Source organism: Taeniopygia guttata, chromosome 29 (genome assembly GCF_048771995.1).
Source record: "Taeniopygia guttata chromosome 29, bTaeGut7.mat, whole genome shotgun sequence".
In the NCBI taxonomy this organism is placed as follows: Eukaryota; Metazoa; Chordata; class Aves; order Passeriformes; family Estrildidae; genus Taeniopygia; species Taeniopygia guttata.
In genome coordinates this window covers 4,700,255-4,711,293 of record NC_133054.1, presented here as the reverse complement: position 1 = coordinate 4,711,293, position 11,039 = coordinate 4,700,255, and the positions used below count along the sequence as shown (strand labels likewise).

Below are 11,039 nucleotides of genomic sequence, written 5' to 3'. Positions count from 1 at the left end.
CCCCTTGGGGATCCCCAAAACCCCCCGGCGACCCCAAAATCCACCCAGGACCCCCCTGGGGACCCCAAAATCTATCCGGGGACCCCTCTGGGGACCCCAAAATCCACCCAGGACCCCCCTGGGGACCCCAAAATCCACCCAGGACCCCCCCGCCCCCCCCCAAACCCCCCTGGGGACCCCAAAATCCACCCAGGACCCCCCCTGGGGACCCCAAAATCCACCCGGGGACCCCCCTGGGGACCCCAAAATCCACCAGGACCCCCCCGGGCCCCCCCAAACCCGCAGGCCCCGAGCAGGAGCTCAAACCTCATCATTTATTGGGGTGAAGCAGAGGGGGGGGCACGACACGGGGGGGGGACACGGGGACCCCCAAACTCCCCCCCCCACTATTGCTTTGCTTTATCACAGTTTCGACTGGGGGGGCCCCAAATTTGGGGGGGGTTCAGTGCCAAAAGGGGGGGGGGAACACCCAAAATTGGGGGGTTCAGTGTTAAAAGGGGGGGGGGGGCACCCAAAATTGGGGGGGGGGAACACCCAAAATTGGGGGTTCAGTGCCAAAGTGGGGGGGGGCACAGTGAGGGGGGGCTGTGGTGATGGGGGGCACAGTGATAAGAGGGGTGCAGGATTTTGGGGGGGGGGGTCACAGTGATGGGGGGGTCCGGGATTTTTTTGGGGGTTCACAGTGATGGGGGGGTGCAGGATTTTGGGGGGGTGTGCAGTTTTTTTTTGGGGTGTGCAGTTTTTGGGGGGTGCAGTATTTTTGGGGGGGTCACAGTGCTGGGGGGGTGCAGGATTTTGGGGGTGTGTGCAGTTTTTTGGGGGGTGTGCAGTTTTTTGGGGTGGGGGGGGTCACAGTGCTGGGGGGGTGCAGGATTTTGGGGGTGTGTGCAGTTTTTTGGGGTGGGGGGGTCACAGTGCTGGGGGGTGCAGGATTTTGGGGGGGTGTGCAGTTTTTTGGGGTGGGGGGGTCACAGTGCTGGGGGGTGCAGGATTTTGGGGGGGTGTGCATGTTTTTTTTGGGGGGTGTGCAGGTTTTTTTTGGGGTTGCAGGATTTTTGGGGGGGGGGGCACAGTGCTTGTGGGGCCGTACCATGTGTGTGTGTGTGTGGGGGGCGTTATTTACAAGGGGGGGTGCCCCGGACCCCCCTCCCCAAATTATTGCAATGGGCCTGGCCCGGAATGGGGGGGGGGGGTTAAAGGAATGGGGGGGGGGGCGATTTTTGGGGCCCCCCCGGGGGTGTGCGGGGCTCGCTGCCCTCAGTGCAAGAGGTCATGGCTTGGGGGGGTCCCGGGGTGGGGGGGGGTCCCGGGGTGGGTGGGGGAGGGGAGGGGGGGTCCATCCCTCGAGCCGTCGCTGATTGCTGAGCAGATCCCTGAGGTGCCGGGGGGGTTTGGGGGACCCCCCCCGGGCCCCTCCCCCACCCCGGGGGGGTCCCGGGCCCCGGGGTTTGTGCAGTGGGGCCGGGGGGGTCCCGGGGGGAGGGAGGGGCTCGTTGTTTTCCTGCCAAAATTCCCAAATTCCAGTTAAAAACAACAGAAAAAGCGCTGAGCCCGGGGGGGGGAGGAGAGAACAGCGGGGGGGAGGAGAGAACAGCCGGGGCGGGGCCGGTTGCTGGGAGACGGTTGCCAGGGGCGGTTGCCATGGAGACCCCAAGTGCTGCTCCGGTTGCAGGCGGTTGCCATGGAGATCCCAGTTGCCAGGGAACCGTTGCCATGGAGACCACGGTTGCCATGGAAACGGCCGTTGCCGGGCAGGGAGGGAATGGTGGGCGTGGCCAGGGGACCAATAGGCCAGGGGAGTGACGTCAGAGTGACGTCAGAGTGACCAGAGTGACGTCAGAGTGACGTCAGAGTGACCAGTGACCATCACTGAGTGACCATCACCGAGGGACTGTCACTGAGTGACCATCCCTGAGTGACCATTTCTCAGTGACCATCACCGAGTGACCATCAGAGTGACCGTCACCAAGTGACCGTCACCGGGCAGTTGCTCACTGAAGGTTGCCGGGTGCTGGCTGCTGTCCCGGTGTCCCCGCGGTGTCCCCGCGGTGTCCCGAGTGTCCCCAGAGTGTCCCCGGGGTTCCGTGTCCCAAGGAACCGTTCCACGTTTGGGGGGGGGGGATTGTTCCCCCCTGTCACTGTCCCTGTCACCGTCACTGCTGCAAATGTCACAGTCCCAGCCCCTCCTGGGGCTGTCCCTGTCCCCATGGCCCTGTCCCCATCTCTGTCCTTCTCCCAGTGCCTGTCCCCATGTCACTGTCCCCACGATGTCCCCATGTCCCTGTCCCTGTCCCCATCTCTGTCCTTCTCCCAGTGCCTGTCCCCATGTCCCTGTGTCACTGTCCCTGTGTCACTGTCCCTGTGTCACTGTCACTGTGTCACTGTCACTGTGTCACTGTCCCTGTCCCCTCAGTATGGGGAGAAGAGCAGGGGGGCGTGCGCGGGGCGCAGGGGGCCGGGGCTGTCCCTGTGTCACTGTGTCACTGTCCCCATGTCCCTGTCCCTGTGTCACTGTGTCACTGTGTCACTGTCACTGTCCCTGTGTGACTGTCACTGTCACTGTCCCCATCCCCTCAATAAGGGGAGAAGAGCAGGGGGGCGTGCGCGGGCCGCAGGGGTCCCGGCGCCGGCCGCAGCAGGGCGGGGGCCAGGGGGGGCCCGGGCAGCAGGGCGGGTCCCGGGGGTCCCGGGGGTCCCGGGGGGCGCAGGGCCAGGGGGGGGGCGGCGATGGCGGCGGCGGCGGCGGCGGCGAGGGCCAAGGGGGGCGGGAGGAGCCCCCCCCCCGCCAGAGCCTTCGGCAGCTCCTTGGGGAACGGCAGCGGCGCCTGGGGGGGCGGGGGGCGTGGGGGGGCGGCCGGGACCCCCGGGACCCCCCCACTGCACCCCCAAAACCCCAAACCCCCCCGGGACCCCCCCAGGGACCCCCAGATCCCCGGGACCCCCCCAGGGACCCCCAGATCCCCAACCCCCCCCGGGATCCCCGGGACCCCAGAACCCCCAAACCCCCCCGGGACCCCCCCAGAACCCCCAAACCCCCCGGGACCCCGCGACCCCCCCAGGGACCCCAGAACCCCCAAACCCCCCCGGGACCCCCCCCACTGCACCCCCAGAACCCCCAAACCCCTCCGGACCTGGGAGAGCCCCCAATGGACCCCCAGAACCCCCCCATTGATACCCCCAGACCCCCCCCGGCACCCCCAAACCGCCCCTTGGTACCTCTAGACCCTCCCCCGGGGTACCCCAAACCCCCCTATGGACACCCCCCAGCACCCCCTAAACCCGAAACCCCCCCCAAACCCCCCCAGGGACCCCCAGACCCCCCAAAACCCCCCCTTGGTATCCCCAGACCCCCCCCGGGGCACCCCAAACCCCCCCAGTCTCATGGGACCCCAACCCCACTGACACCCCCGGAGCCCCCCAAACACCCCCATGGCCCCCCCAAACACCCCCATGGCCCCCCCCAACCCCCCCCAGCCCCCCCCCAAAGCCCCCCCAGCCCCCCCAGGACCCCCCAGGCCCCCCCAGGACCCCCAGGACCCCTCACCAGCTCGGGGGGGCTCCGGGGTTTTTTGTGGCGCCCCAGGAGGGGGTTCGGCTTCCCGGCGACCCCGTCCCGGTGCCGGCGGCTGGAGATGTGCTGGGGGGGCAGGGGGGGTCAGCGGCACCCCAAAAACCGGGAACCCCCCCCCCCAATGGGGCAGGGGGGGTCAGCGGCACCCCAAAAACCGGGAACCCCCCGAACCGGGGCTGGGGGCCTGGAGGGGATCCCTGGGGGGACTGGGGGCAGTTTGGGGGGTCCCTGGGGGGCTTTTTGGGAATCCCAGGGGGTTTTGGGGCATTTTGGGTGTCCGGGGTCAGTCTGGGGGATTCTGGGGTCAGGGCGGTGTCCCAGGGTCAGTTTGGGGGAGTCCCGGGGGGATTTGGGGTCAGTTTGGGGGATTTGGGGTCAGTTTAGGGGACTGGGGCTCAGATTAGGGGATTTGGGCTCACTTTAGGATTCGGGCTCGGTTTAGGGGATTAGGGCTCACTCTGGGATCGGGGCTCAGTTTAGGATTCGGGCTCAGTTTAGGATTTGGACTCAGTTTAGGGGATTTGGGCTCGGTTTAGGATTTCTCTGGGATCTGGGCTCACTTTAGGGTATCGGGGCTCACTTTAGGATGGGGCCAACTTTAGGGGATCAGGGCTCACTCTTTAGGGGATCGGGGCTCAGTTTAGGGGCTCGGGGCTCACTCTTTATGGGATTTGGGGCGCACTCTGGGATTGGGGCTCAGTTTATGGGATTTGGGGCTCGGTTTATGGGATCGGGGCGCACTCTTTATGGGATTTGGGGTGCACTCTTTAGGGGACTGGGGCTCAGTTTAGGGGATTGGGGCGCACTCTTTAGGGGATCGGGGCGCACTTTAGGGGATTGGGGCTCAGTTTAGGGGATCGGGGCTCCCTTTCTGGGATCGGGGCGCACCTGCTTGAGCTGCAGCTCGGAGTTGAGGCGCACGTTGCACACGCGGCAGTGGAAGCAGCGCTCGGGACCCTCGGCCGGGGGGGGCCCCGCGCCGCCGCCCCCCCGCGGGAAGGCGCGGATGGGGCCGAGCCCCGAGCGGGCCTCCAGCAGCGTCTTGTGCTTGGTGCCTGGCACCCCAAAACCGCCCGGGACAGCCCCAAAATCAGCCCGGGGAACTCACCCCGGCACCCCGAAACCGCCCGGGACCCCAAAATCAGCCCTGAGCCCAGGAACAGCCCGGGGAACTGCCCCCGGCACCCCAAAACCGCCCGGCGCCCCAAAACCAGCCCTGAGCCCCAAAACCGCCCGGGACCCCAGAATCAGCCCCGAGCGGGCCTCCAGCAGCGTCTTGTGCTTGGTGCCTGGCACCCCAAAACCACCCGGGGCCCCAAAATCAGCCCCGAGCCCCAAAACCGCCCGGGACAGCCCCAAAATCTGTCCTGAGCCCAGGAACAGCCCAGGGAACTGCCCCCGGCACCCCAAAACCGCCCGGGACAGCCCCAAAATCAGCCCCGAGCGGGCCTCCAGCAGCGTCTTGTGCTTGGTGCCTGGCACCCCAAAACCGCCCGGGGCCCCAAAAACAGCCCTGAGCCCCAAAACCAGCCCAGGGAACTGCCCCCGGCACCCCAAAATCAGCCCTGAGCTCCAAAACCGCCCGGCACCCCAAAATCAGCCCCGAGCGGGCCTCCAGCAGCGTCTTGTGCTTGGTGCCTGGCACCCCAAAACCGCCCGGGACCCCAGAACCAGCCCTGAGTGCCAGGAACGGCCCCGAGCCCCAAAAACAGCCCAGGGAACTCCCCCTGGCACCCCAAAACCGCCCGGGGCCCCAAAATCAGCCCTGAGCCCCAAAACCGCCCGGGACAGTCCCAAAATCAGCCCCGAGCCCCAAAACCGCCCGGCACCCCAAAATCAGCCCCGAGCGGGCCTCCAGCAGCGTCTTGTGCTTGGTGCCTGGCACCCCAAAACTGCCCGGGGCCCCAAAATCAGCCCCGAGCCCCAAAACCAGCCCAGGGAACTGCCCCCGGCACCCCAAAACCGCCCGGCACCCCAAAATCAGCCCCGAGCCCCAAAACCGCCCAGCACCCCAAAATCAGCCCCGAGCCCCAAAACCGCCCGGCACCCCAAAATCAGTCCTGAGTGCCAGGAACTCCCCCCGGCACCCCAAAACCGCCCGGGGCCCCAAAATCAGCCCCGAGCCCAGGAACGGCCCGGGGAACTGCCCCCGGCACCCCAAAACCACCCGGGACCCCAGAACCAGCCCTGAGTGCCAGGAACGGCCCCGAGCCCCAAAAACAGCCCAGGGAACTCCCCCCAGCACCCCAAAACCGCCCGGGGCCCCAAAATCAGCCCTGAGCCCAGGAACGGCCCTGGGAACTCCCCCCGGGGCCCCAGAATCAGCCCTGAGCCCCAGGAACGGCCCTGAGCCCCAAAATCAGCCCCAAGCCCCAGAAATTGCCCTGGGAACTCCCCCCGGGACCCCAGAAACAGCCCCGGGACCTCAAAACACCCCCAGAACTCCCCCAGGACCCCCCAAACCCACAGGGATCCCCCTGAGACCCCTCCCCAATCCCCCCCAATCTCCCCAATGTCCCCGCTGTCCCCTCTGTCCCCGTGTCCCCCGCTGTCCCCGTGTCCCACCTCGGTTGTGCGCCTCCAGCTGGGACAGGGAGTTCACGGCCACTTTGCAGAGGCCGCAGTACAGGAGCCGCTTGGCCTTCGCCCGCTCCTCCTCCTCCTCCTCCTCCTCCTCGGGCCGGGGCGGCGCGGGGGGCGAGGGGGGCCCGGGGGCGCCGGGGGCGGCGGGGGCGGGGGGCTGCTCCCCTGGGGGGGGGGAATTGGGGGGTTTTGGGAGGGTTTTGGGGGCTTTTTGGGGGTTTCGGGGCCCAGCACCCACCTGCGCGCTCGGGGGGGTCCCCGGCCGGGGGGGCCGCGGTCGGGGGCGGCTCTGGGGGGTCCCCGGGGTCACCCCCATGGCGGGACCGGGCGGCCTCGAGGCCCTTGAGGCGGCGAGCGTGGCGATTGCCCTGGTAGTGCGCGGCGGCCTGGCTCTGGGGACAGGGACACCGTGAGTGACACTGTGAGTGACACTGGGACAGTGACAGTGACACTGACAGTCACACACTGACAGTCACACAGTGACACAGAGCGTGGCGATTGCCCTGGTAGTGAGCGGCGGCCTGGCTCTGGGGACAGGGACAGTGACACTGTGACACAGGGACAGTGACAGTGACACTGACAGTGACACTGGGACAGTGACACAGTGACAGTGACAGTCACACAGTGACACAGTGACACAGAGCGTGACGATTGCCCTGGTAGTGCGCGGCGGCCTGGCTCTGGGGACAGGGACACTGTGAGTGACACTGACACAGTGACAGTGACACAGTGACACAGTGACATAGTGCCAGGGACATGGGGACAGCATGTGGACACTGTCAGCCCCTGGACACTGTCCCCCCCTGGCCATTGTCACCCCCAGGACGCTGTCCCCTCTGTCCCCCCTGTCCCCCCTGTCCCCCTGTCCCCCTGTCCCCCCTGTCCCCCCTGTCCCCCCTGTCCCCCTGTCCCCTGTCCCGCTGTCACCTCGGAGTTGAAGCGGATCTGGCAGACGCTGCAGGCGATCACGGGGCGCCGCGGTTTGGTCAGAGCCCCCAGCGCCCCCTTGGGCAGCGGCTCCATCTGGGGGCACGGGGGGGTCAGCACCCCAAAACAGCCCCAAAAACCCCAAAATATCCCCCCAAAAAAACACATATCCCATAAAACTCAAAAAAACCCCAAAACACCCCAAAAACTGCCCCCAGCGCCCCCTTGGGCAGCGGCTCCATCTGGGGGACACCGGGGTGTCAGCACCTCAAAATATCCCCAAAATACCCCTGGAACCCCAAAATATCCCCCCAAAACCCCCCATATCCCATAAACCCCCACAAACCCCAAAACACCCCAAAAACTGCCCCCAGCGCCCCCTTGGGCAGCGGCTCCATTTGGGGATGAGGGTTCAGCACCCCAAAAATATCCCCAAAACCCCCCCCCAAAAACCATCCCTGCACCCCCAAAACACCCCCACCAACCCCAAAATATCCCAAAACAGCCCCACAAACCCCCAAATATCCTGAAAAAAACCCCCAAAATGTCCCCCAAAAACCCCCAACCCACCCCAAAATCATCCCTGCACCTCCAAACATCCCCAAACCCCCCAAAAATATCTGAAAAAACCCAAAATATCCCCAAATTTCCCCAAAACATCCCCCAAAACCCCCCACAAGATCATCCCCTCACCCGCAAAACTCACAAAACATCCCCAAAATCCCGAAATTTCCCCAAAACATCCCCCAAAACCTCCCCACAAAATCATCCCCGCACTCCCAAAACTCACAAAATATCCCCAAAACACCAAAAATATCCCCAAAACCCCAAAAATGTCCCCCAAAACCCGAAAATGTCCCCCAAAATATCCCCCTAAATCCTCAACTCCCCCCCCAAATCATCCCTGCACTCCCAAAACTCCCAAAATATCCCCCCAAAACTCAAAATATCCCCCAAAAACACCAACCCGCCCCCCAAAAATCATCCCGCCACCCCCAAATCCCCCCAAAATCCCCCCCCGGTTTTGGGGGGGGGGTCAGGATCCGCCCCCGCCCCAATTCCGCAGCGCCTCCGGAACCGGCCCGGCCCAAACCCGCGGGACCGGGAGGGACCGGGAGGGACCGGGAGGGACCGGGAGGGACCGGGAGGGACCCGGGACCGCCCCCACCCCGGGGGGGCATTTGGGGGGCTCTGGGACCCCCCCCAGGGTTATTTTGGGGGTCCCGGGGGCGGTTCGGGGGTTCCAGATCGCACCGAGCCCTGGCGGGGGTCCCGGGGGGGGTCCCGGGGGCGTTTTGGGGGGTCCCGGGGGGGTTTTGGGGGTCCCGGGGGTACCCCCGTCCCCTCCCGTTATCCCCGGGGGTCCCGGGGGGGTTTTGGGGGTCCCGGTACGGCGGCCGGGAGGGGGCGGGGCCGCCCCGCCCCTTCTTCGGGACCCCCCCCCCGCACCCCCGGACCCCTCACAGCCGCCGGCGCGAAACCCCCGAACCCCCCCCGGGACCGGGACCCCCCAAAACCCTCCCGGGACCCCCTCGTGTCCCCCCCCCCTCACACCAGGACCCCCCCGACCCCTCCGGTACCGGGAACCCCCCGAACCCCCCAGTACCGGGACCCCCTAAAATCCCCCCGGTACCCCCCGCGAACCCCCTTTGGAGACCCCGGAACCCCCCCGGCCCCCCCTCCACATCACCGGGACCCCTCCGGTACCGGGAACCCCCCGAACCCCCGGCCGGGCTCAGCCCCGCCGCTCCCGGTACCGGGACCCCCCGACCCTTCCCGGCTCCCGGGACCCCCCCGTGCCCCCCCATCCCGCCGGAGCCCCCCGAGCCCCCCGAGCCCCCCGAGCCCCCCGGGCCCCCCGAGCTCACCGCGGGCAGCGGCGGCAGCAACCGGAGCGCGGCGGCGGCGGCGGCGGCGGCGGCGGCGGCGTCGGGCAGGAGGAGGCGGCCGGGGGGCGGCCCCAGCGGCCCCGGGGCCCGCAGCATCGCCCTGCGGCGGGGGGGGGGTCAGGGGGGCCCCGGGACCCCCGGGATGGGCCCCCCGGGACCCCCGAAACCTCCCGGGCCGCCCCCGCCGCGCGTCCTCACCGGGGGCGGCCGCGGCGCACCGGGGACGGGGCGGGGGGAGAGAAACGGGGACGGCGCGACCACCGGGACCCCTCCATGCGGCCACCGGGAACCCCCCCATGCGACCACCGGGACCCCCCCTCCCCCCGCGACCACCGGGGCACCCCCGGGAGCCCCTTCCCCCCCCCCCCCACCGCCGGTCCCGGTTCTCCCGCGGGGTCCCGGCCCGCACCGGGGGATGCGGGGGCGGCTCTGAATGACCCGCGAGAACCCCCCGGGACCCCCCCGGTGTCCCCCCCATGGCCGCGGGCCTGCGCCCCCAAACCCCAAAAACCCCAAACCCCAAAAACCCCAAACCCCAGAAACCCCAAACCACAAACGCCAAATCCGAAGATCCCACATGGCAAATTGCGAAAATCCCAAACCCCAAATCCCGAAAATCCCAAAGCCCAAACCTCAGACCCCAAACATCCCAAACGCCAAAGATCCCAAACCCCAAATCCAAAATCCCGAAGATCCCAAACCCCAAATCCCAAACCCCAAACCCCAAATCCCGAAGACCCCAAACCCCAAATCCCAAACCCCAAACCCCAAACCCCGAAGATCCCGAACCCCAAATCCCAAAAACTCCCAACCCCAAACCCCGAAGATCCCAAACCCCACATCCCAAACCCCAAACCCCAAATCCAGAAGATCCCAAACCCCAAACCCCGAAGATCCCAAACCCCAAACCCCAAATCCCGAAGATCCCAAACCCCAAATCCCAAAACCCCGAACCCCAAATCCCGACCCCCCCCATCCCCCCGCGGGTTTCGGGCCTCTCCCGTTACCTGCGGGGCCCCCCCGGCGCGGCGCTCTCGGTACCGGGCCCGGCCCTGCCCCGGGGTCTCCCCGCGCTCGTGTCCCCCCCGTGTCCCCTCCCCCGTGTCCCCCCCGTGTCCCCTCCCCCGTGTCCCCCCCGTGTCCCCCCCGTGTCCCCTCCCCCCCCGGGCCGGGCCAATGGCGGCGCGCGGAACTGGGGCACGGGGGGGGGGGGGGGAGGGGCGGATTTGGGGAGGGGGAGGGGCGGGGAGGGGGCGGGGCCTCCCCGCGCGTGTCGCGCCCCACGCGTGTCCCCTCCCCCCCCCCCGAGCTGTCACCTCGGTGTCGCCTCCCCCCCTCCCCCTCCCCGTTCCCCTCCCCCCTCCCCCACCCGCGCGCGTCCCCGCGTGTCCGTCCCTCCCCTCCCCCACCCGCGCGCGTCCCCGCGTGTCCGTCCCTCCCCTCCCCCACCGGGCGGGGTCGCGCACGTGTCGCGACACGCGCGAGTGGGGGCGGGGGGAGGGGGGAGGGGGGAGGGGGGGGACACACCCGGGGAGCGTGGGAACTGAGGGGGTGGGGGAGGGGAGGGGACACGGGGGGAGCGACCCCAAAATCCGGAGAGACCAAAATGCAGAAACCCCAAAATGCAGAGAGCCCGAAATGCAGAGAACCCGAAATCCAGAAACCCCAAAATCCAGAGAGCCCAAAACACAGAAACCCCAAAATTCAGAGAGCCCGAAATGCAGAAACCCCAAAATACAGAAACGCCAAAATTCAGAGAGCCCAAAACACAGAAACCCCAAAATACAGAAACCCCAAAACACAGAAACCCCAAAATTCAGACAACCCGAAACACAGAACCCCCAAAATACAGAAACCCCAAAATCCGGAGAGCCCAAAATGCAGAAACCCCAAAACGCAGAAACCCCAAAATTCAGAGAACCCAAAATTCAGAGAGCCCGAAATTCAGAGAACCCAAAATACAGAAACCCCAAAATCCGGAGAACCCGAAATACAGAAACCCCAAAATTCAGAAAGCCCGAAATGCAGAAACCCCAAAACACAGAAACCCCAAAATTCAGAGAACCCGA

At 66.9% G+C, this 11,039-nt stretch overlaps 1 protein-coding gene across 1 annotated transcript; it reads right to left on the bottom strand.

Moving 5' to 3' along the window:
- Nucleotides 1-1,039: 1,039 nt before the first annotated feature.
- On the bottom strand, nucleotides 1,040-10,103 carry ZNF385A (zinc finger protein 385A). Its single transcript, XM_072919585.1, has 8 exons — nucleotides 9,978-10,103; nucleotides 8,950-9,070; nucleotides 7,082-7,177; nucleotides 6,393-6,546; nucleotides 6,137-6,319; nucleotides 4,460-4,626; nucleotides 3,545-3,637; nucleotides 1,040-2,825 (listed from the first exon to the last, which is right to left on the bottom strand). The coding sequence occupies exons 2-8, from the start codon at nucleotides 9,064-9,066 to the stop codon at nucleotides 2,574-2,576; spliced, it is 1,062 nt and encodes a 353-aa protein (XP_072775686.1). The 5' UTR covers nucleotides 9,067-9,070; nucleotides 9,978-10,103; the 3' UTR covers nucleotides 1,040-2,573.
- Between the last annotated feature and the right edge of the window lie 936 nt (nucleotides 10,104-11,039).